The sequence below is a fragment of the Ictalurus punctatus genome, chromosome 19, assembly GCF_001660625.3.
Source record: "Ictalurus punctatus breed USDA103 chromosome 19, Coco_2.0, whole genome shotgun sequence".
In the NCBI taxonomy this organism is placed as follows: Eukaryota; Metazoa; Chordata; class Actinopteri; order Siluriformes; family Ictaluridae; genus Ictalurus; species Ictalurus punctatus.
The window spans coordinates 1,674,290-1,699,644 of NC_030434.2; the positions used below are offsets into that span (position 1 = coordinate 1,674,290).

General features: G+C 41.4%; 2 protein-coding genes across 14 annotated transcripts in view; one reads left to right on the forward strand and one right to left on the reverse strand.

Moving 5' to 3' along the window:
- Positions 1 to 726: 726 nt before the first annotated feature.
- On the forward strand, positions 727 to 13,608 carry LOC108279541 (proline-rich protein 5). Of its 5 annotated transcripts, XM_017493871.3 has the most exons (10): positions 7,629 to 7,823; positions 7,941 to 7,985; positions 8,713 to 8,826; positions 9,650 to 9,730; positions 10,787 to 10,835; positions 11,308 to 11,365; positions 11,735 to 11,826; positions 11,920 to 12,060; positions 12,158 to 12,296; positions 12,512 to 13,608. In XM_017493871.3, the coding sequence occupies exons 2-10, from the start codon at positions 7,948 to 7,950 to the stop codon at positions 13,090 to 13,092; spliced, it is 1,293 nt and encodes a 430-aa protein (XP_017349360.1). In that variant the 5' UTR covers positions 7,629 to 7,823; positions 7,941 to 7,947; the 3' UTR covers positions 13,093 to 13,608. The 5 variants fall into 5 exon arrangements, with proteins under 5 accessions (XP_017349358.1, XP_017349360.1, XP_017349361.1 ...); XM_017493869.3 differs by lacking the exons at positions 7,629 to 7,823; positions 7,941 to 7,985 and adding an exon at positions 727 to 955; XM_017493872.3 differs by lacking the exon at positions 7,941 to 7,985 and having other exon boundaries at positions 7,630 to 7,823.
- A 1,737-nt stretch (positions 13,609 to 15,345) lies between these two features.
- The window catches only part of LOC108279538 (protein PHTF2), a 25,384-nt gene continuing 15,374 nt past the window's right edge, over positions 15,346 to 25,355 (reverse strand). For 5 of the 9 annotated variants that reach the window (XM_017493860.3, XM_017493862.3, XM_047162206.2 and 2 more), the window contains 14 exons: positions 22,954 to 23,112; positions 22,584 to 22,749; positions 21,629 to 21,790; positions 20,458 to 20,656; positions 20,162 to 20,335; positions 19,784 to 20,005; positions 19,542 to 19,670; positions 19,127 to 19,399; positions 18,858 to 18,989; positions 18,588 to 18,674; positions 18,196 to 18,381; positions 17,873 to 17,968; positions 17,282 to 17,407; positions 15,346 to 16,951 (listed from right to left, as the gene is read on the reverse strand). In XM_017493860.3, the coding sequence (XP_017349349.1) occupies positions 16,931 to 16,951; positions 17,282 to 17,407; positions 17,873 to 17,968; positions 18,196 to 18,381; positions 18,588 to 18,674; positions 18,858 to 18,989; positions 19,127 to 19,399; positions 19,542 to 19,670; positions 19,784 to 20,005; positions 20,162 to 20,335; positions 20,458 to 20,656; positions 21,629 to 21,790; positions 22,584 to 22,749; positions 22,954 to 23,112 (2,132 nt within the window). In that variant the 3' untranslated portion in view covers positions 15,346 to 16,930. Of the gene's footprint in view, positions 16,952 to 17,281; positions 17,408 to 17,872; positions 17,969 to 18,195; positions 18,382 to 18,587; positions 18,675 to 18,857; positions 18,990 to 19,126; positions 19,400 to 19,541; positions 19,671 to 19,783; positions 20,006 to 20,161; positions 20,336 to 20,457; positions 20,657 to 21,628; positions 21,791 to 22,538; positions 22,750 to 22,953; positions 23,113 to 25,355 lie in introns of all 9 variants that reach the window. The other 4 variants (XM_017493863.3, XM_017493866.3, XM_017493864.3 and 1 more) reach the window with 3 other exon arrangements.

Here is a 25,355-nt window from a genome sequence, read left to right on the forward strand (position 1 = left end):
AACAGTTATGTTTCTACACAAGCTTGGTAGTCAAAACGATGCATGGTGCATTTGGTACATGTTGCAAAGGGGCGTGATGCTCACAAGAATTGATCACAAGAAAAAGAAATTGTGCAATGTTTATTTCCTAGTTGAAAATACAATAGACACCATCACAGAAATACTAATGGTTTCCACTACAAATAGCATTAACGCCATAACTTTATTGATCCGTAATGGTATTCACTAGACATAACATGCCACAAATAGAAGGCAAGAAATAAATTACCAGTAGAGACCCACATGGACCATTACAGTTCCCATTAAAACCAATACAATTCCCATTATAACCATTACAAACATTACACAATCTATGAGATTTGCTATTGTTTTGTTTGTTTGTTTGTTTGTTTGTTTGTTTTTCAGCAGCCTTGATAGAATGGTTTTCCAGAGACTCATTTAAGTGAAGTTCCTTTCAAATAATAGAGCTAATACTGTGAGAACGGTCCTTCGAAAGGTGATGCGGAAATGAAAGAGCGCGTGTTCAGAAACATTGGTGGAATGCAGGGCTGTTCCTGTAAGTCCATAAATGGAAGTGTGTATTTCTTCACATAGGCACGCGCACAGACCGAACATTCTTCAGCAGTGCCTTCTGCCTATATTGTGCGCACAACTTAGGCGTTCAAGTTAAACTATAACTGTTTACTGCAGCACAGCCGCGGTGCTTCACACTACAGTGACGGAAACACCGCCCCACACACGCACGCTCACAGGTGTACAGGCTGCACGCGCACACACGCAGGTTTTAATAACTAGCAGGTAGAGATCAGGTCAGCAGCGCGCGTGCTGCGGGCAAGACGAGACTTTACGGGTTTTGGCGTCTTTTCCTCACAGCGCAGAGATCATATCCAATGTACATATCCAATCCGCCACTCAGCTCTGTGGCATGTAGACCTGGAGAGAAGGAAAACAGTGGGTATGTGTCGCTACATTTGCTATTCTGTAAACTAAATCCTGAACTCAGTTTAGTGTTATTTTTTATTTTTTATTTTATTTTTTAAAATAAAATGTCTCGTTCTCAGCTTCTTATTCATAGAAGAATGATTGCTGATACAGTGTTGTGCATGCAGGGGGCACTCAACGGCATTCAACTGTCAGTAATTGCATTAGATATTTTCTGCGATTCTGAGATTCTCATTATCTCAAGAAAGTTGGCTGAATGTACAGTAGTATCTATACTTATATTTATATTGATTAGACTTTGGAATGGTCTAAACAGGGTCAAGGTCACAGCAAGGTCAGATGTCTGAGAGGACTAGACTTGGCAGTGAAGACATCCCTGTCAACTCCATTAGCATGAAGTTCTACTGGAATTCTGTCCTATTATATAGTATGTCAATATTCAGAGCACTGTTCAAGGTGTGTGAAATTCAAGGCCCTGATGCCTTGCTTCATTCACAAAAATTATATTGAAATTGCCCCTTGGACCTTACTCAACACTCAGACTATCTAGATTTTACAGGAGACGTGTGAACCCTTTGAACAGTGCTCTGAACACTGACTAATATAGAGAATGTAGGCATTTTATGCAACATACTATGCTACGTTTAAACTTGAAGAAGGCTTAGGGCTAGGCAAGATTCAAATGCTCTTATTTTAGGATGTATGTAATGAGTGTTTGGTGGCCCAAGACGTCTTAAACCCTTCAACAGTGCACAGAACATTGGTTCCTATATGGAAAGTAGACAACATATGATAATTTTAAGCACAAAGAAGACTTTGGGCCAGGCTGGATGCATAATTTTAGGAAGTTCCTTTGAGTGTGGTGAGGTTTTGGTGTCTCTGAAAAAATTATATATAGGAAAAGTAGTCATTTTATTTCAATTAATATATTATGACCCTTATGAATATATTAGGGAGGGGCAGAAACATTTGTCATGTGTACATAGTTCTAGATTAAACTATTCCTGTAATTTTACCCAGTATACTGGGTTATATTCTCCTTTGCTGCATTTTAAGTGAGGGTTGTGCTTTTAGAATAGCGCTCTTAGTGGCAAATCATGGAAATGTCTTTCCCACCATTTACAAGCTAGGCCCCGAAAGGAAAGGAAAGCGTGATAATACAGGATTCAGGAGCCTGGGACCTCTGAAAGGTGCAGACTGGCATCATATCTGTATTTGATGACTTGGTGTTGATAATCTGATAATGGGTTGTGACATGTGAAATTCATGGCTTCCTTAACTTTCCACCAAGCTGTCAGAGTTGTACTGATAGATGTATTTTTGACACAATTATGTTGTTTTTTTAATTGAGGGGCAGAAAAAGAGTCAATTTTAAAGAAAGATTTCCTGGCATTCTCTTTGTTCTAAGTCTATCCAAGGATTCTGTGTGGGAGCAGTATGAATCTATGACCTATGGGTTTTCAGAGTAATGTAAATATAATCCTAGGTTGTTGTTTTTTTTTTTTTTAAATTTCCTGATGAATTTGCTTATGATAGAGTCCAGTTGTGTACTTGAATAAGGAATATAGTGAACAGTTAGTTGATTTTAGGTAATACTGAGATTTTCCAATGAGAGATACAACCAATGAGAGATACTGAGAGATTCATCCATCTCATTAGGTCATCTTCTATTGATTTGAGAAGTGGTACGCAGTTCAGACGAAGTATTTCTAACAATCTGGATGGGAAATACTTGTTCCCAAGGAAGCTTACATCTCTAGTAGTAAAAGAAAGTTTGGTGTTTAGTTTGTGAAGTGCAGCATTCTATTTATTCCCCTATAATGGCAATGACATTCCCCTATAATGGTAGATTTTTCTCTACTGTTTATGGAGTAAACAGTTGATGTTGTTGTAAAAGAGTCTTTAAGATTAGTGACCTTTAGCAAGCTAGTTTTGCAAGGACAGTATTACATCATCTGCAAACAGATTCATTTTATGAGTGAGATTATTTGATTCACTATGTATGGCTGTATGTATAAAGCAAGACGGAGAGAGTGGACAACCTTGTTTGGTCCCTTGGTGTAGTGTGAAGTTTTGTGATGTTATTCCATTTGTAATTACCAGAGGAAGAAACGTTGAGAGGAACCAGATTGGAAAAAGAACCCATCCTCGTCTAGGTGAAAGTGGATAGTTCGATTATACATAATTCCCTTCTATAACTGTGTACTACATGGTCAAATAGTACAATTGTGTAACCAGGAACTTATGAGCTTATGAGCAACTTATGAATATGAACATCATTCATTCAAGTCAGAGTTATTTCTGAATTCATTATAATTTTTACTTGAAGTCTATCATGTTTAAGTTATTAACTGTTCAATGAAGGACGCTTGAGTGCAAAACTGTTCGTAGCAATTACAGTCCTAAAGCTATCCAAGGAAGACCATCCACAGCCGTCTTCATGGAGATTCTCACCTGCTTTGTGTTTAAACTAAACTTTCCCACATTATTCACTACCAAGAATTTCTTCACTATTCATGATCTGTATCTGTATTTTTTTCTTTCCTCTTTTGCTGCCACTACAGTTATTTTTAATTTTTACTGTTGTTTAAAGGCAGCAAACAGAGGCTATCTAGTTTGAATCTGCCTGAAATATTCACCAGGAAGAACAACAAACATAAGTAACATATGCAATATTTTCAGCATGGCCAACCTTGAGTTTGTTCAGTGTGTAGAGTGCAATATGTTTAGTTATTCTTATTCTTTTTTTATTATTATTATTTGACTGGTGAAAAGTGTAGACGAGTAGCACTCTGATGATGATTTTAACAATCATGGTGCGCATCCAGATGCTAGAGAGAGCAAATCTCAAAGACCTAGTCACAGAGCCAGCACCACTCCTCTTTCATTCCTGTTTCAAACAGGTTTGTTCTTTTCAATGAGACACGCACTGAGAAGACTGTTTAAAGAGCTCTGGTTATAGGTAACTCCATTCTTCAGCATGTGAAATTAGCTACAATCCCCTCCTAAGATACTGGAATGACAAAGCCAATTAAATTGTTTGTGCTATATCCCAAAGACATTTGTGTTTAAGATCAAAACATGAATATGAAATGAGAGTTTAGGATTTCAGCTTTTATTTCCTGATATATACATCTACATGTGTTAAACAACATAAAGCATAGAACCTTTTGCATCAGAGCACCTTGTATTTCTCTGTAAATTGTCAGACAAAATGTTCCTGCAGACTTCTGAAATCATTCTGCTGCTACCATCATGAGTGCCATCATCAATAAAAATGAGTGAGCCCTTTCCAGAAGCAGCCATGCAAGCCCAAGCCATGACACTACCTCCACCATGTTTCACAGATGAGCTTGTATGTTCTGGATCCTTTCTTTCTCCACAATTCGGCCTTTCCATCACTTTGGTAGAGGTTCATCTTGGTTCAATAACCTTTGTGGCTCATCTCTGTATTTCTTTGTGAATTCCAATCTGACTTTCTCATTCTTACTGCTAATAAGTGGTTTGCACCTTGTGGTTTGGCCTCTATATTTTCTGCTCTCAAAGTCTTCTTCAAACGGTGGATTATGATACCTTCACCCCTGCCCTGTGGAGTATGTTGGTGATGTCACTGACTGATGCTTTTGTTTTGATGTTCAGAGCTATTAATTGCTTAAACAATCAGTCTAACAGGGCACACCTGGGCAACAAGAACCACCTGTCAGTCACATGTTCCAATATTTTGATCACTTGAAAAATGGGTAGGTTCAACAAACGGTGCCATGTTGTTTAACACGTCTAGATGTAAAAATAAGGAAATGAAAGCTGAAATTCTGATCTATCATCACATATTTTTGATCTCAACCCCAAATATCTTCAGTATATAGCGAGGGGAAAAATTGGCCTTGCCATTCCAATAAAAGCCACTCGACTTGATTTTAGGGGGATATGGTGGCTTAGCGGTTAGCACATTTGCCTGGGTTTGATACCCGCCTGTGTGCGTGGAGCTTTCATGCTCTCCCCGTGCTTTGGGGGTTTCCTCTGGGTATTCTGATTTCCTTCCCCAGTCCAAAGACTTGCGTTGTAGGCTGATTGACATCTCTAAATTGTCTGTAGTGTGTTAGTGCGTGTGTGATTGTGCTCTGCGGTGGGCTGGCACCCTGTCCAGGGAGTCTCCCACCCTGTTTCCCGAGTCCACTCGGATAGGCTCCAGGCTTCCCGCGAATCTGTGTAGGATAAGCAGTACAGAAAATGGATGGGTGGACTTGATTTTAATTGACTTGACCAACACATAGGGGACTGTTCCTCCAAGCTTGTGAAATCAGTGTTTCATCCATACATTTTTAAACAGGTTATTGTTATCCCCTTTTATTACAACACTTGATTCCACTAATTGAATTCCTTTTTTCTTGAAGAAAACACTTTACTTATCACCTTCACTGAACACCTGAAATGAATGCTTAGTTATTTCCTTAATAGTTGATATAGTCACAAAAAAACAAAAAACAAAAAGGCAACAAAAAAAATTATATTTCCAAATGTGGAATATGTTGTATATATTTTCAGGGATCTTTTAACCTTTGTACTAGTAGTGATTATAATAAAACATAAGATTATAAGATTACAAAACATAAGATTATAATAAGAGTGGAGGATCACCATGGGTGAAAAGGTCTCTTTGTGCCATTCAGGACATATTAAATGCCATTTAGTGGAAGGATTCACGTCATACCAATGAAAATCGACCTCTGATGCATCTTCTTTTCCTACGTCTACTGTACAATAAAATCCATATTATATATATATATATATATATACACACACACATACATACATATAAAATATAGGATATGAAAAATCTACACACCCCCGTTAAAATTGTATGTTTATGTAATGTAAATGAAAAAGAAAAAAAAAAGACCAAGATATATCATTTTGAGGAGATATTAAGGTCAATTGAACTTGTCATGAAATGTCAGCATACTATTTTCAAAAAAAGATTGTGGGGATGTAACTACCACGGGAATGGGCAGGGATAAAAAATAAAAATTAAAATAAAATAAATAAATGAATAAAAATCACACTGCAGCCGGCCACTAGAGGGCCTCAGAGACAATTCGGCTTCACTTTTGGATGTCCACTCATACAGTCATTGGTTTATAATAGGGAGAAATTGACAGCATACACATGTCTTGATTCTTACAGCTTGTTGTTGTTCTTGGGCACACTCAAGATGTAAATCAAGGATGCCATGGCACTGAAGGACAGGTTGCTGCTCAGCCAGAAAATCATGTTAGCTGAGCATAGTTGGCTAGCTAAATGTGCCCATTATAGGCAACTCCTCAGTAAGATCATGACCTAGCTATCTAGTGTTAGCTAACTATGTTAGTTGATGTAGTTTTGTTAAATAAATTATACATGTTAGCTAGCAAGCCAGCTTCACTGATATGATAGTTAGCTGCTTAGCGGAGATGAAATGGACGCTGCGAAGACGGGGTTCGTCGGAACAATTATCCCTCCTTTAAGCACAACCATCTTCTGTTGGCTTGGAAAGGTGTCCGATCCGATAGTATGCAGTAAAAATGAATGTGTTTATGAACAGTATTCCAACTCTGACATCCAACAGTACAGTGTTCGGTCTGATTGACCTGGATGATGATGATACATTACACTTCACTATTATTGTACAATTCTGTGTCACAGAGTGGTTCACTGCAAAGCTTGGGAGTACATTTCTATAGAGGATAAGTTTGTTAATGCATCTAGAGCACAGTTAGAGAGAGAAGCAGGCACTGACCTATGGCCACTGTCACCTCTCTCTCTCTCTCACACACACACACACACACACAGAAAACACACACGTAGGTGTGTTTCCTGAACAAAAGTCTCAGTGGTTGTGGTCTCAGATTCTTACATATAAGCCTCAATATATATATATATATATATATATATATATATATATATATATATATATATATATATATATATATATATATATATATATATATATATATATGTGTGTGTGTGTGTGTGTGTGTGTGTGTGTGTGTGATGTGAGGGAACTTCCTGTCTTAGCAGCAGAAAGATGGAAGAGACACAAAACGAAAGAGGAAGTGAGAGAACAAAGCAAATGAAAATTAATTTGGCTTATTTGAAGCATTTATTTCTAGAAAGAATCACTTTTACCTGCTAATGGAAGGAGACATTGTGAGGCTTTTTTTGTGTTTGTTTTATAATCATCTCATAATCTGAATCATAATCAGAAAACATTTATTCAAGCTATTTTCACTTGCTGAGATTTTTGCCACATTTGCGTAGCTATATTACTTTCTCAGTACAAGTCTTAGCTGATACAGTACACCATGCAGCATCGTAAACATCATTTTGTTTTGGGAAATCTGGGAAACCTGTTTGATAGATGTATAGACATAGTCTTGCTATAGAATGATAGTGATTGGTGTTTATCTGTGTCTGATTTCTCTAAATTAATTTGGTTAAGAAATGGTGGGTTTTAAAAACACCCTGAGCCCTTACTGAACTCAAATCTGCATTCAGAAGGTCCGTCTTTCAGCAGAGCCATCCTCGTGCTTACTCAGAGAGACAAGCTTCTGTGAACACACACACACACACACACACACACACACACACACACACACACACACACACACACACACACACACACACACACTCTCTCCCCCTTACTTTGTATTCAACACAGTGTTCGCCTCAAAAAGCACTTCCTGTGTTAAGCAATGCAAAGCCGAGCTTCTCTTTTGATTGGAGATTTTTAAATTGGCTTTACAAGACAGAATTGTCACACATGCCGGGAATGGATCTGTAGCTCTTCCTCCTCGAACTATTTCACTTCTCTGTCCTTATAAATCATGGCACTGTTTGCTGAAGTGAGTATACACTGGTCTGCTAGAGGAAGTTTACAGTCTGGCTCACAAGAAGTCGACACTCACTAATTTAAAGGGTTTTCTTTTCTCCACTGGTTTAAAGTTGGCTTGTGTTTAAAGGTCATCCATGGAGTGGAGTTATATTCTTCCCATCCATTTTATGGAGTAAGTAGGAACGTTTGAACATAATTTTTAAAAAAAAAATTTTTTAATCTATGAAAAGGTTTACTGGTTTGATGCAGGCAAATTGTATTGTGAGTGTACCATACTCGAACGCTGAACGGTGTGGAAAGTCAAACAGACTGCAGCCATTGTTTGAAACTGGTACGCTGTGTATTAGCGCGTTGGTTGAATGGCTTCTGTGTATTTGTATGTGGGTTATATTGGTCGTCTCCGCTTTTTTATTTGATTACTAGAGTGTGAACGCACTGGGTGTCTTTTCCCTGCTCTCTGTGTGTGTGTGTGTGTGTGTGTGTGTATGTGTATGTTGTGGGATCACACTGACACTTGGATAGGAAAAAGATTATGGGAGAAAGGGAACAGAGAAATGTGGTGAGATTTCGTAAAAGAGAGAGAGAAAGAGAGAAAACCTTACAGATGGAGAGAGGAGAGAGTGAACGAAGTGAACGTAAAAGAAAAAGGCAGAGAGAGAGAGTGTCAAAAAAAAGAAGGAAGGCTGACAGAAGAAGGGCAGACACAAAGAGAGAAAACCAGAGGAAGGAAAGAAGAGTGGGTGGAGACAACCCATACCTTGCACAGTACTGCCTTTCTCTCTCTCTCTCTCTCTCTCTCTCTCTCTCTCTCTCTCTGTGTTGTATTGTGTCCACTTGTTTGTGTCTACACCTCTCTGTTGTATCGCTCCATCACCTCTCACCATGCGGACTCTCCACAGGTTGAAGTTGATGAGTTCACCAAGCCTCAGCGAACTGGGCAAGAGTGACAAGGCAGGCTTGGAGGAGAGAGGAGCTCAGCAATGCAGGGCAGGGGCCAATGCCATCTGGAATAGGTACTAAACACACACACACACACACACACACACACACACACACACACACACACACACACACACACACACCATACGCACAGCTTTAATGAAAGGGATATTCTTTAGACTGGGATTGCCTAAGTAATGCAGATCTCTTTAGAGCTTTACGATCTGTTTGCACCAGTTTAAAGTTGGTTAAAGTCCCTACCTGTTCCCTAAAAGTCGTCTGTGGAGGGGAGCTAACATAGACATCACCATTTACTGGAGTAAGGAAGAACTGTATCCTGGTTATATCACGTTGGACTGGTTCTCCACACTTCCAGTTGTTTGTTTCACGATGTTCATTTGTTCGACCTTCTTCTCCTAGCACAGAGATCCTATAAGCATAGACACACCTGCGCATGACATGTTGGCATTTGGCATTTAAAGGAAAATCCTATCGAAGGTTTCCTCCAGCATGGATGCACTAGCGTGCCTGTTTGAGCATTGTTCACAGAGTGTGACAGGATTTTCTATAATATCCGACTGTTGAAACTGTATGTAAGTGATATGGCTCTGTGGTTAATATGGGATTAGGGTTCGGTGCCGCTCCGTTACAGGCTCTGTTCTTCATTAGCTGGTTGAGATGCAGAGGTGAACACGCACACACACAAAGAATGCACTCAGAGAATATATTCCATTGTTTTCTTTGGATCACACACACACACACACACACACACTTTGTGAACCGTTAGGAATGCTTGCATGGTACACTATCTGTTGTACTAGCACAATAGGCTGATTAATTCTGTGTGGGTGTGTGTGTGTGTGTGTTTATGATGTGTTTTTGTGTGTTATGTTGTAGTATCCATAATGCAGTAATCGCCACGTTCCAAAAGAAAGATCTGGGAGACAATGAGCTGTACTCTTTAAATGAAGGAGTCAGGTATGTGTTGTGAACTTTGAACTCCAGCACTTCAGTATGTTTCACACACACACACACACACACACACACACACACACACACACACACACACACACACACACACACGTATCACGTGTCTACTTGCTGTCCAGCTCCACCGGACGCTCTCTTGCTTGTGCAACTGAACACGGAACGTTTAGCTGAAAGTATGATGAAAAAGCGTGTGTTGGCTCAATGCCTGAGGAATGGATTATTTGAACTGATCTATATCACCTGCTTAGTCGCAATCTACTTAGAGATGGTAGATGGTAGTGTAGAAACACTGATCAATTTCTATATATTCACATATTGAAACTGTAAATTCAGGCCAACAAAGTACACACAACGTAGTTGCATGTTTCATTTGAACAACAAAGTGGTGGAAGTTTCTTTGCTGTTTAAAGTTCAATTGGTCCCATTTCATATTCTGACATTGGACCATAATGTCTAATAAGCACTGAGATAAAAATATGGTCAGGGTGTATAAAAGTGCAAGCATTAATAGAGATAGAAACAATGAAACTTGAAACTAGTTGGAACTCAAACAAGAACCTGCTGCTAGAAGTGTGACATGACATAGTCTCTGTTTGTTACAGTGTGTAATATAACTTACAGTGACGTAATCCTCTGCTATCCTAACAGTAATGATGGAAAGCCTAAAACATGCACAGATTTAACATTCATTTTATGATGTAAATGTCTGTAAACACCAATTTATAATATTAGATAACCGATTATTTGCTAATTATTCTCACCAATGGTCACAGCGTGCATTATCCTTCTTGGTTGTGTGAAAATGTACACACCTAATATGATATGCTGTCAGATCCTCTCCCAGATCCTCCCTCTCATTCAGTCAATCAGCTGCTCTCACCGAATTCACTCTCTGCTGCTTCTCATTTTCACACATCACTTCCTCTCTAATAGTTTCACACATTCTTCCGTTCTCTCGTTTTCACTAACCCTCTTATTAGTGTACTCAGTTCTAGTATTCTCCTTTACTCAGTCCTTTACTCACACTGGTGTTTTGTGCTGCAGGCAGCTGCTGAAGACAGAGCTGGGCTCCTTCTTCACAGAGTACCTGCAGGTAAGCGACTGATGTGCCGTAGAAACCGGCTCTACTCTCAGCACAGCAGTAACACTCACAGAGTAGTGCAAAGAGACTGTAAAAAAATAAACCAGTAGTCATTTTTCATTTTATTTTCCAAGAAATATGCTTGTTTGTGTGCAAACCACCCCCACCCCCCCCATATGGCCGCCACATGCCAATCAGTCAGCAGATTGAAGTGCTGTAATGATGCTAGTTTAATTAAATTTGCCAATAAAATTACAGCAATTGTCTTTTGTATAATAATGTATGTGAATGAACAATACAAACAAATTCTAATCAGTGAATTGATCAGTGAAGCTTTTCCGGGCTGAACGGTTTTAAAAAAGAAAACTAATATGAAATGTCAAGTTGAAACATCAATGTCGCCAAAACACACACGAGTTGTTGAGAACATCCTTGTGATATATATATATATATATATATTTTTTTTTTTTTTTTTTTTTTACAGAACCAGCTTCTAACCAAAGGAATGGTCATACTTCGAGACAAAATACACTTCTATGAAGGTGAATGGCTTTAATCACAAATCTGGGACATGTGTTTAAAGTTTAACGTCGTTCCAGAATTGCTTAGTGACACATCAAACACGCTTACCTCAAATAGTGACAACATTGTGTATGAGAGTGTGTGTGTGTGTGTGTGTGTGTGTACTTCTGCTTGTGGTTTCTGACAGTTTCCTTTAACCTTTAAACGGTTTAAAACAGACACAATTAGACTGTGTGTCCTCTGTTATTGTGTACAGAGTATTATATTATACAGAGCTACCACTTTCACTTTCAACCTTCATTACATTGTGCAGATTTTATTTTTTGCATAAATGACAACACTTACTGAATTCTCCTTCTTCAGTGTTTTTGATTTTGTTTCTTGTGCAGGTCAAAAGTTACTAGACGCTCTGGCTGAAACTTGGGACTTTTTCTTTTGTGACGTGCTCTCCATGCTGCAGGCCATTTTCTACCCAGTCCAGGTACTTCAGTGTCTGATCAAATATTGTCTGCTGAAAGCATAGCCAGATAAATATGTATGTCAAGTAAGTGTGTGTGTGTGTGTGTGTGTGTAGGGGAAGGAGCCCTCTGTGAGGCAGCTGGCTCTCCTGCACTTTCGGAACATTATAACTCTGAGCATAAAGCTAGAGGACGCTTTGTCTCGTCCCAATGCTTGTGTGCCCCCTTCCATCATACAAATGTTGCTCATACTGCAGGTTTGCAGGTTTTTCTACATAAAGCAAGCACTATTGTTGAAAGTCCTAATCAAATACAACTCTTGTAATCATTTGTTTAATGTGCTCTGTGTTACAGGGGGTGCATGAATCTAGAGGAGTGAGTGACGACTACTTAAAGTTAGAATCTCTGATCCAGAAAGTGGTGTGTCCATACCTGGGCACTCACGGCCTCTACACTGACGACGGCTGTGTGGCGCAGTGCTCCTGTGTGCTGGGTGAGGAGCAATAAGTCCATACATAAACAACATACATGTTTACCTCACGGTAGTGAGATCACTCATTCTAGGAGTTTAGCCAGTGGATGGTGAGGAGTAGTGTATGTAAAATAGATAAGACACTCACTGTTTCCAAGTTCCCAGTAATTCCCAGGAATGCATTATCCTCATTGACCAGCTGCACCACGGGTATCTTTCCTCTTCCTCTGTCTCAGAGAAGCGATTGCTGCAGCACTGGCCCAAACTGAGTGACACCTCTGCCAGGAACCCTGTCATGCGCTCCAAGAGCTACAACGTGCCCATGCTGACACCTGTGGCAGAGTACGAAACGGAGGCCACGTCCGTGGGTAGCGCAGGAATCCGACGACATTCCGTCTGCCAGATGACCTTGTGCCAAGAAGAGCCAGCTTTCTCCAGCATTAAATCCAGCCCAGACGAGACAAACGTTGCACCCCAGCTTTCAGCCTCTCATCCGTCCACAGAACAGGACTCGGCTCGGTCAGTATGCAGAGGGCAGTTGAAGGGCACATCTCCACTCCCATCCCCTTCCACGTACCCCTTGCTTTTCACTCAATGTTCTTCGGAAATCTTTCAGAAAATGTCACAGGAATCAGGTTCTGATCTTACCCAGGAAGTGGCCTCACTACCCAGAGGCTCGTCAAGCCCTGAAACTATCACAGACCAGCTACTGGAGTCTTTGGACTCAGAATCAGAGGGAATCTTCATAGACTTCAGCCTCCACTGTTCGGACTCCTCCACCTTCAGCCACGAGAGTGAGAGTGAGAGTGTGGTGTAGGAGCACAGCAGAGTAATAGCAGGGCCACAGCGACCAACTCTTCCCTTTTTAACTCAAGCTCAAGGCTCATTTAATGTGTGTTTGGTAGATTTCTATATTTCCTTGTAATTTCATACTAAAGATTTGCTAAGTAAAACTTTAACACGTTTTTTTTTCCCACAGGCATTTCACTTCATAGTGGTTTTTCCTCAAATCATTATAAACTTATTTAAAATTTTTATGATGTAGTCTAGATCATCAACATTTTTTTGTTTGTTTTTGTACAAATGTTTAGAATAACAAATTAATATATTTTAATGACTATTTAATTGTATTTATTTATTTAATTGGTAGTGGGCAGTGATTAATGCTCTGAGGGTTCAAGTCTCATTGTTGGGTCTCTGATAAAAGCTCCTAACAAGTGAAGGGAATTCTGCTGTAATGAACATGTGACCAAGAAAGCCGTTCTTCTTTCTTCTTCTTCTTTTTTTGAAGAATGGCTGGGTAACGATTTGAGGCATTAAATATCAATATTAATTGTGTATATGTGACTGATTGATTGGTAGGTACTTTAGAGCACAGGGAATTAAATGCAATCAAAATTATTCAACCCTCATTGCAAATCAGGTTTATAATCAAAGTTTGCAGACCTTCAGCTGTTTGCAATGAACAAATCAAACAAAAACAATTGAAATAGTTCAACACAACGAATGCTTCAAGTGTTTTTCCCAAAATTCAACTGAAAATGCAACTTATAATGATTTCTCCAGTTTCAAAATTATTCATCAATCTTTAGCAACTTTAGTACTTAGTAGAGCTCCTTTTGCTGTTATGACCTGCTGAAAATGAGATGCAGAGCTTCTGCAGCATTCCTGAGGAATCTTCTCCCATTCCTCATGAGCAACGGGCTCCAGTTCAGTAATATTCTTGGGTTTGCGTGCTGCAACCACCTTCTAATCCCACCAGAGATTTTCTATGGGGTTCAAGTCAGGTGACTGTGACGGTCCTGTAGAATCTTCCAGGACTTCTTCTGCAACCAAGCCTTGGTGGAATTTGAGGTATGCTTGGGATCATTGTCCTGTTGGAAGGTCCGGTGACACCCAAGCTTCAGCTTCCTCACAGACGGCATGACGTTTTCTCCTAGGATTTCCAGATACTTCAAAGAATCCATCTTGCCTTATACACGCTGCAGGTTTCCAGTGCCAGAGGATGCAAAAAGCCCCAGAGCATCACCGAGCCCCCACCATGCTCGACTGTGGACAGAGTGTTCTTTCTTCATTCTTCTTCTTCCAGACATACCGCTGATCCATCGTGCTGAAAATTTCCAGTTTTGTTTCAACGCTCCACAGAACAGAATCCCAAAACTTCTGTGTGTTATTTATATGATTTTGAGAGACTTTTCTTGTGCTTTTGGGTCAGTAGTGGTGAACGTCTTGGAGTTCTGGCATGGAAACCTTCAGCGTTCAGTACGCTCCTTACTGTGCTCACTGAAACCTCAGTGTCTGTTACACCGAGTCTCGCTGCAGATCTTTTGCAGTCACTCGAGGGTTTTTCACAATCTGCCTTCTCAGAAATCTCCTTGCAGCCGTTGATAGCTCCTTTTTTTCTGGCTGGTCCAGGCATTTCATAAATTTTCTGCTCCTAGCCAATTCAGATATTTCATGTGTTCCAGCTCAAGCACACCTACAACTAATGAAGTCCTTAAACACCTGTTTTGCATATTTGTGCTTTTGTGAGGGATTCTATTCAGGGGTGAATACTTTTGAAACTGGATAAATCATTATAAGTTGCATTTTCAGTTGAATTTGTTGAAACCACTTGAAGCATTCGTTGTGTTGAACTATTTCAGTTTTGTTTTTTTTTTATTATTTGTTCATTGCAAACAGCTGAAAGTCTGTAAATTTTGACAATAAACCTGATTTGCAATGGGGTTGAATAATTTTGATTGCAACTGTACATGTTTACTCTTACTTTACACACACACACACACACACACACACACACACACACACACACACACACACACACACACACACACACACAGTAAGGCAGGCAGTGTATAATCAAGACAAAGTAAACTTCACAATATTAATAATTGTATAATAATAACTAGTACATATTCTATAGTTATTTACACTCCTTCACACACACACATTCACCCAGCAAACGGGAGATCTGCAGCATAATACAGAGCCACGTGGAAACCTTTTTTTAAATCATTTTTTCCCCAAAATGTCAATCAAGGTTCGAGATGAGAAAATAAGGACATGCGAGTGACATTTCACCCAGAGTTTTAATGTGATAAAAGCAGATCAAAACAACACATCCTCTATCTGTACCTAAATACTTTCAGAGTAACTTATACACACTTTTTTTTTTTTTTTTTTATAAATATCTTCATATAAAAACATACAAACTGAACAGCAAAAACTCTGGAAAGTACATGCAATGTTTTCTGTATTGTTTTTTTTCCCCCCCATTTGATCCATTCTCCTTCATAGTGTTCACCGTAATGACCATGTCTTTTCCTTTGAAAAGAAATGTGCACCATCAGTAATGACAAAGTAACAGGAACAGCATTATACAGGAAAAGGGTACAAAGGAACTGGCATCCACTGGCCTTCGGAAACTAGTCTCTGATAATAATCATGTTTAAAGGAGGAGCTAATATATTTATCTCCGGCAGACAGAATAAAAGCACTTTGGTCGTCATGAATGACTTTCCAATGCAGAAATATAAAACCAGAAATAAAGCGTCCTCGAGGCGTCACCTCTCAGACATTAGTAACAATTTCTTTGCTTTAAAGTGCACATTTTGAGGCAATTCTGACTTAGACTCGGCACACACGCGCACCCCCACCCCCCTAAACACTCCTCCATACATTATATTTATACATCATACAGGGAGAAGGGAACTGACATTGATTAACATCCAGTAACTAATGACTGTAACGTTTAAACCATGAGCACGTCTCAGGTTTTTTTGTTTTTTTAAAACACACACATTTTCTTCGGTCGTCTAAGCACTAAGGCCTCCGTCCCAGCTGAAATTTGAGATCACATTATTTAAAAAAAATTAAAATAAAATAAAAATAATAATAATAATAATAATAAAAGTTAAACAAAGCTGGGTAAACTGATCAAGTAGAACGAACTGCACAAGATTCAGTGTAACACACTCACTGATGAGTAAAACCAGCTCCGGATCACTTCACACTGTGTGTGTGTGTGTGTGTGTGTGTGTGTGTGTGTGTGTGTGCGCGTGCGTGCGTGCGTGTGTCCGTTCACCTCTGCATTCAGTGCTTCAAAATATCCTGCTCTCAAATTTCACTTATGACTTTCACTTATTAATACAATGCCGCTGCCACATACCAGCACTGAGCTAACGCGCAAACGACTCCGTAAATAAACAACTCCGTATTCATGGCTTCTGATAGCACACGCTCATGAGAACCCTTTCAATAAATTATTTTGTGCCACACATGCTTGCAAATACATAAACAGAATACGCACGCACTTGAGATATATATATATATATATATATATATATATATATATATATATATATATATATATATATATATATATATATATATATATTCTCCTAAGGAAGCACTGATACTGTAACTGACATTCCAATAGCAGCTAAATGTCTGAGGACTCAAAAAACACAGTACAACAAAAGTAAAAAAAATAATAGCTCGCTCAGCTGAAGTGCCAGAGGGGGGAAAGGGCTGAAAGTTCATTATTGTCCCCAATTAAGAGGAAACAGCTCCATCTAGGTGCCCCGGCATCTGCGTGCTGCATCTCTGCGTCTCTGCGTGTGTGTCTGTGTGTGTGGGGTGCAGACAGCTCAGTGTCATGACTTGATCTTCCAAAGCTGCAGAGTCACACAAGATTCACAAAAAGAGACAATCGTAATAAATGCAGAAGTCAGATAAAAATCTCAATAACAATCATTATATTATGCTTTGTCAAATATCAGGAATCTCTTTGCGCTCATACACGGGTCACACGAGAGAACGCTATCCCCCCGTCCACCCACTCTCGAGTCTCGACAAATCGATTCAAACTCACCATCTGTCGGACTCGAGAGCGGGAACGCTGTACTTATTCGTCGCATACTAATAACACCAAGTACTTCAAGACTTACATAATTTGTGATCAGTTGCTTTTTTTTTTCTTTTTTTTTCTCTGCAATTTCACTCACTTTCACATTGAAGCCGAGCAGGTCGCTGATGACCCCTGAGACCGCGGACAGGATCACCACCTGCGTGATGCTGTACAGGAGCGGGTTCATGGTGAGGCCGTACAGCCTGAAAGGAGTATCCAATTCCTGATGGAGAGAGAAGGAGAGAGAACGAGAGAGAGAGGAGAGAGAGCGGAGGGGGGTTGGGTTGTTGGAGTGGTGAATACATTAGTTCAATTAAATTTTATTTGGATTTCTATAGTGCTATTCTATATCTAGAGACACTGTCACAAAGCAGAATTTCGATTTAGATCCAAAATGCCGGTGGTGAGGTAGACATTTTTAAATTTCGATCTAGACTCTAAAGAGTACGCAGCCGATTACGAGTCATTACCCCTTCCACCGTTATACACTGTAAAGTCACGCACAGTAATTAAGTGATGATTAGTTTGAACATCAGAGTCGTTTATCACAGCAGCAGATTTCAGGTATTCAGGCAGGACCGTCCGCAAAAGCGCAAACCCTGAATTCCCAAAGCATGACAGAGTGATGTAAGAGAGTGTGAGAGAGAGAGAGAGCAAGAGAGAGAGGGGAGAAGACATGAAGCAGCACCTTCAGCAGTTTGGTGGCCAGCTTAAGAACATTGTTGACGAGAGTCAGCTCTTCTTTCTTGTTTGGTTTCTTTTCCATTTTCAAGTACAGATTAATCTGATCAAGAGGGGGGGGAAAAACAGCAGAATCATACATTACAAGCTGATTATAAGAAAGTATACGCCAAGAGCAACATCGAATTAGTGTTGCATGTGTGTGTGAGTTAATCATCATATATAAACAAGTTCCATCATTACACAGGGGACAGGAAAAGGAGTGTCGACATTTACCAGTCTGCATCGCAAACCAAATCAAAGACGCGTGTGTGTGCGCGCGTGGGGTACCTGCTCGGTCAGTAGAATAGAGGTGTTGCTGTACTTCTTGCTGGTCTCAGAGCCCAGTGTGACGAAGCGCAGCAGGAAGAGCGAGAGAGAGAAGGACCAGATCACCAGCTCCCAGTTATAGTGGAACTCCAGAAACGTCTCGTGGGCGTGCAGCAGCTGCAGATCAAAGTGCAGGTTGAGATGAGCCTAGCACGTAAAACAAGAAGGAGACTCCACCAAATCAGCCTCAACCAGCTACAGCTTTCTCCAGTTTTAAACCCGCACATGTAAGGGCCTGCTCTCTGGGGACACCATTCGGTCTCCTTTAAAAAACACTTTTGCCTTCCCGCTAGATCATTGTGTCACACAGGAACTGAACGCGAGTCATCTAGAGCAGAAATGGACATGCACACCTGAGCACAGCAGATGAAGACCACCGAGAGAGTGAGGAGGAAGGCAGATGAAACAATGACATCCACTGAACGCTGGGGACCGCGTCTCTGCATCACACACACAGAAGGGATTACACACAAGTACAAGTGTTAAAAAAGTACATGTTTCCTTAAAATATATATATATATATAAATAACACACACACACACACACACACACACACACACACACACACACACACACACACACACACACACACACACACACATTATATATATCTCCTCGAATACCTTCAAGTAGGAGCGCAGTGAGAGCCACATCTTTATGTTCTGCACTTTCTTCAGCCGAAAGTGCGGCACCTCAGACTTCCTGGCTCGGCGTGCTGACGTGAGGTGACCGAACAGCTTCGCAAAGAGCAGTCTCTGGAAGAACCAAGAAAAAAAACAAAACCAAACACACCTGATCTTCAAACAGCCATCAGCCTCGTATTTTTGTTTGATTTGTTTGTTGGTGATTTGTTTTTTTAATACAAGATTGAGTTGAATAAAGCATCTGGCACCTGCTTGTACGTCCTTTCAGCCACGCTGAGCAGAAAGAAGAAGAGCCAGATGAGGCACACGCGCACTACGAAGCTCACAGACACCATTGCAACGACCGCAACGTCGGACGAAGAGCCGAAGGCGATGGAGACCATCTCGCCGGCCGAGACGGAGGACAGCTGCTCCACATCTTTGTATTGGAAAAGTCTGTACGCGAAGGGCACGAGTCCCAGAGTCACAGACACCAGGTTTCCAAAAACCTGGTAGCCGATGCCAGGAGTATACAAATTCACCTTCGCAGCAGAGAACGAAAGTCATCAAGATGGTTCTCTGTTTTCACCTTATCAAGACCAAGCAAGCTGTGAACGTAAACCCCCTGCCCCTACCCCACCCCCACCCCCCCCCCACACACACACACACACACAAACAACTCACCCTGTTCATGATCATGCCGCTGATTTCCAGCACCGACATGTCTGCTTTCTTGCACTCGTTTCCCTCCCACACAATGGCGCTGACGCGCTCCAGCCCCGGGTTCGAGCTGTGCAGCCATGGCGCGTGACCCTAGGCAAACACAAAAGCGCATCAAGACAACGTTCAGTCTGCAGTAGGACTTTATTGTCATGTACTTCTGAAATTCATCTAGCATCACAGAAGTTTCACGCAAATCACAGCACCTGCAGGAAGGGGTCATCCCGGTATTCCTTTTTGGAGGCGGGGCAGACGGCAGACCCCTCCCCCTCTGTCTCGCTGGTGCATGAGGAGTGGCACTCCGCACAGTGCAGGAAGTCCTCCCACAATAAGTCCTCGGTCTCCGACTCGTGCCGAGTGCTCTCCGAGTCTGGAGTGCGCAGGCTGGAACAGCGGGAGCTACAGCTCGTGCCTGACTTAGGCATTTCCTGTGGGGTTGGGGGGGGGGCACGACAAAGAAATAAATAAACCAGAACTACCTCCGTGGCTGGTAATCAACACTGCAATTTTCACAGCCTTTGTACAACCGTGTGTGTGTGTGTGTGTGTGTGTGTGTGTGTGTGTGTGTGTGTGTGTGTGTGTACCTCGGCTGCTGTATAGTGTTTTTTGAAGTGGTGAGTTTTTCTGTTGCGAAGCGTGCAGTCACTGTTCACGCGCTCCACGCCCCTGCGGAGAGAGCTGTAGTTTTCGGGGTCTTCTTCACTCGACGCCTCGTCGGACATGTTCTCCACGTTGTGCAAGTGGCACTCCTGCATACACTGCAAAAACCACAAGATGAAGCTGCACCACTACATCACTGAACAGCAACCGATTTCAAAATAGGCAAATTTGGGGCCTCGGACGTGCGGAACTCAAAGCCGGTGAAAACAGCAAGACGTACCTTACTGCCGGGCGACAGCAGTTTGTTCCGGGACTGCGGGGCACTCCAGGCCAGCTCTTCGGAGCGCAGCAGGTCGCAGCGAGGCTCACGGAGCTGTAACCTCTCCTCACTGCTCTTGCTGGTGACGCGGCCATCCAGCGACACGTACCCGTTATCCGTCTCCGTCGACTTATCAATGGACAGCTTGAATTTCTTAGACCTGCAAAAATAAAAACACAAAAAGCGGGACGCGGAAAAAGTTCGAATATATAGTTCTCAGTTAGAACGACTTATAGGCACTGCTGTGCAGGTCTGCAGTTGTAACGCAATGTAATCATCTGTGTCTGTTAAGAGATTATAAAATCCATGCCTGTTCTCGGATTAAAACCTGGAAGATTTGTTTTCTCTTACACCCCTAGTGGAGACAACTCCGTACTACTCTACAGAAAATCTTCTGCACTAGCAAACCCTACTGTAGGAACTGACATGATGTTGTGTACATTGCTGGAGGTGTTTAACAGATCAACACCAACACATGGATCTGGGCCAGTCCGTGTTAAATCGCCTAAGGTCAGGACGTCTCTCCGCTCTTGGACACCGCACCACACATTTGTGTATCGCGTGTTCAGTGTACTGTGATTATGGGTTTACACTGTGATACATTAATACAGTGGGGAGAGAGAGAGAGAGAGAGAGAATATATCCTGTTTTAGATAATTAGATTTCAATAAAACAGAAAAAATTCTATATTTTACACTTCAGCTGATTTTTCTTTTTTAGTTAAATTACACATTTTTTGCATTACACTGATTAAATTAACAAAAAACAAGCTTGATTGCCATTGTTCCTGTTGTTGTTTACGTGTAGCATGGTGGTGGTGAAGGTGTGATCCGAGCTGAGAGGTGCTGAGCCAGAGCGGGTGTTAACAGGAGTGCCCCAGCTGTGACAGAGAATTTAGGAAAACGGCTGCAAAATCCCCCTCGCGCAAAAAAAACTAAGTGAAAGCTCAAGAAAAAAAAAAGAAAAAAGGCAGCTCTTAAAATTCAGGTTCTTACATTAACTCACGAAAACAAAAGCAAAAATGTAAAATAATAATAATAATAATAATAATAAATAAAGATGTCTGACAGACAGGAGATGTTGCAGCCAGGCAGACATAACATGTAATCTCTGAAAGGGTTAAAATACACACCCCGATTTAAAGATATTATGCCAGAAATCTCTGAAGAAAGCAGCGAGACTGTGAGTGGCGGCAGAGCCCGGGGAGAGCGGTGCCCCCTCCTGTGTGTTATCGGTAGTGCTAGAGCCATCGCCTTCCCTATGCACCTCCAAGTGTGCTGCCTTCCTTAACTTCCTTTAGGTGAGAAACATTAAAAGCGTAAAAGCGCTTTAAAAAGAGAAGTCCAAACAGAAATCATGTCAGAAACAAAATGAAGAACCTTTTTTTTTTTTTGGTTGTTTTGTTTTTAAAAATAGCTTTCCCCACAGCAGGTTTCAAGGAAAAATAATGATAAAAGTGCTGATTACTGCAGCATGGAGTATTAGATGCAGTCCTGGCTTTCACTCAGTAATAATGTCTATGATTTCTACTGATTACATGCGTCATACTATACATCTCCTACACAGGAGCTGATTACAACCTCAAGTTACTGTAACTCGTGTATGAATTAGGCATTAGATTCATTTGGCATAATATTGTTCAATTCACATGTAATTTAGCCACAGATGTTCTGATTGTGTCTCTGAATTGACGTATTTAGGAGTTCTTCAGGGAGATAAACATCATGTGCAAGCCAGAAAACTTCTGAGTTTATAAACAGCGTCATGTCTGTTCCTGCTCCACTTCTAATGTGCTCACACAGCATAAGCCAATTTTCTCACAGTGTTCAGAAAATTGTGCAGCAGGTAGGCACACAGGCCAGGCTGGATATGCGACATGCTACAGAAGTACCCATTCACCTTTTCACCCCACACAGGAAACGAGTGGCTAACCCATGTTACATGACACAAAGGGAAAAAGGTGTCAGGCACCGGTATGGGAACAGGGGATTAGCTAACACGTTTCCTTCAGAGACGAAACAGTATGAGCGTAAAACACATACAGAGGAAACACAGACAACCAATGCCAAGCAGTCCATCCTGCCCACCTTCTCCTCTTGGTGGCAGCATTGGGGACAGGCTTTGGTGTGCGTGTGGACACGATCTGGCAGTGCACCGTGCCCAGGAGCAGCATGAGCCAGAATGCTCCAAACACCTCGGTCGCTGGGATGTCGTGGGGATGCGAGATGCTGAAAAACAACACTGTCGCGAGCACTGAAACACAAAGGGAAGGGGAGGTGCGACAGCGTCAGGGGTTTCCTTCACACACTTCAAGACCACATAGTTATTTATGACATGATACGAAGAGTTCTTGTTTACGGATACACCGAGGATTATTCAGGATTAGGGGCCGGCCAACAGAAACAAAAGAAATCGAGCGTTTCGAGAGGGCTCCATTTTTGGCCGTGTAGGATTTACCTTGGAGCAGGTAAAGGGAGAGCAGCAGCAGAAAGATGGCTCTGGATGTCACCTGGATCCACCATCTGAAGAAAAAGGGGAAGAGGACAACCCGAACTATGCCCTTCCGCGCTAGAGATGTCCATGGGCTTTCTGGCTTGGCTTTGGCAAATGCAGAGCCTTGAAAGTGCAAAGAAATAAAATTTCATACATGTTCATTTGTATACTTAATTATAGTGGGTTTTTTTGTTTTGTTTTTTTAATAACACTGAAAAACTGCAGTGAATAATTCAATTAGGATAAATTCGCACCTTTAATATCTGTATACCATGTTGATATTTCTGTAAAGCTGCTTTGAGACAATGTCTATTGTAAAAATCGCTATACAAATAAAATTGAATTGAATTGAATTGAATTAGGTAGTTTCAATTAAATTTGGTAGTTGCTTAGATACACACCACAATGTCTGTGAGATTTGAATTCATGAGATAAAGGACACACAGATAAAGAGAGACACGGAGAGATAAAGACAGCGAAAGAGTAAACGAGAAAGAGAAAGAAGGAGAGGGAGTCAGGTTTGTATGCCAAAGCAATGTGTGGAAATGAAGTGGGTGTAGTGAGTGTAAACAGAGAGGTGAAGGATGTCTAACAGGGACATGTCATGTATATCACAAACCATATTTTTCCAGGCTGGTCTCACCATGGTGCATGGTGAAGTTGGTGATGATTGGACAAAATTTGTAGGACAAGGAGCGACTAAACTTCTTGCCAACCCGAACTTGAGGTCCTTCAGTGTTCTACCAAGCTCGGTCAAAATATGTCTGAAGGTTGCTGGGATATGCCCATTAACACTGTTTAGTGTTCGCTGAATCCAAACAACTCAACCCTCGCATATGTACGTACATACGCAGATCTATTTTATTGTTTTGTTAATTTATTGTCAACTTGAATTTCCCCTACAAGGGATCAATAAAGGTGCATCTTATCTAATCTTAACCTTATCCGGCTAATTAACACTCCCAAGCATATGCGCCAATTACGGTTATCATAACACTACTGTAAGAGACTCTTACAGTGAGGGAAAGAAGTATTTGATCCCCTGCTGATTTTGTACGTTTGCCCACTGACAAAGAAATGATCATTCTATAATTTTAATGGTAGATTTATTTGAACAATGAGAGACAGAATAACAACAAGAAAATCCAGAAAAATGCATGTCAAAAATGTTATAAATTGATTTGCATTTTAATGAGGGAAATAAGTATTTGACCCCTCTGCAAAACATGACTTAGTACTTGGTGGCAAAACCCTTGTTGCCAATCACAGAGGTCAGACGTTTCTTGTAGTTGGCCACCAGGTTTGCACACATCTCAGGAGGGATTTTTTCCCACTCCTCTTTGCAGATCTTCAAGTCATTAAGGTTTCGAGGCTGACGTTTGACAACTCGAACCTTCAGCTCCCTCCACAGATTTCCTATGGGATTAAGGTCTGGAGACCTTAATGTGCTTCTTCTTGAGCCACTCCTTTGTTGCCTTGGCCGTGTGTTTTGGGTCATTGTCATGCTGGAATACCCATCCACGACCCATTTTCAATGCCCTGGCTGAAGGAAGGAGGTTTTCACCCAAGATTTGACGGTACATGGCCCCGTCCATCGTCCCTTTGATGCGGTGAAGTTGTCCTGTCCCCTTAGCAGAAAAACACCCCCAAAGCATAGTGTTTCCACCTCCATGTTTGACGGTGGGGATGGTGTTCCAGGGGTCATAGGCAGCATTCCTCCTCCTCCAAACACGGCGAGTTGAGTTGATGCCAAAGAGCTCCATTTTGGTCTCATCTGACCACAACACTCTCACCCAGTTGTCCTCTGAATCATTCAGATGTTCATTGGCAAACTTCAGACGGGCATGTATATGTGCTTTCTTGAGCAGCGGACCTTGCAGGCGCTGCAGGATTTCAGTCCTTCACGGCGTAGTGTGTTACCAATTGTTTTCTTGGTGACTATGGTCCCAGCTGCCTTGAGATCATTGACAAGATCCTCCCGTGTAGTTCTGGGCTGATTCCTCACTGTTCTCATGATCATTGCAACTCCACGAGGTGAGATCTTGCATGGAGGCCCAGGCCGAGGGAGATTGACAGTTCTTTTGTGTTTCTTCCATTTGCGAATAATCGCACCAACTGTTGTCACCTTCTCACCAAACTGCTTGGCAATGGTCTTGTAGCCCATTCCAGACTTGTGTAGGTCTACAGTCTTGTTCCTGACATCCTTGGAGAGCTCTTTGGTCTTGGCCATGGTGGGGAGTTTGGAATCTGATTGATTGATTGCTTCTGTGGACAGGTGTCTTTTATACAGGTAACAAGCTGAGATTAGGAGAACTCCCTTTAAGAGTGTGCTCCTAATCTCAGCTCGTTACCTGTATAAAAGACAC

Excerpts from the sequence above, each read along its gene's own strand:
- LOC108279541 (XM_017493873.3), top strand. The coding sequence starts at position 8,346 with ATGGGAGAAAGGGAACAGAGAAATGTGGTGAGATTTCGTAAAAGAGAG. Across the intron at positions 8,579-8,712 it reads GACAACCCATACCTTGCACA|GTTGAAGTTGATGAGTTCAC; the intron begins GTACTGCCTTTC and ends GACTCTCCACAG. Across the intron at positions 11,366-11,734 it reads CAAAATACACTTCTATGAAG|GTCAAAAGTTACTAGACGCT; the intron begins GTGAATGGCTTT and ends TTTCTTGTGCAG.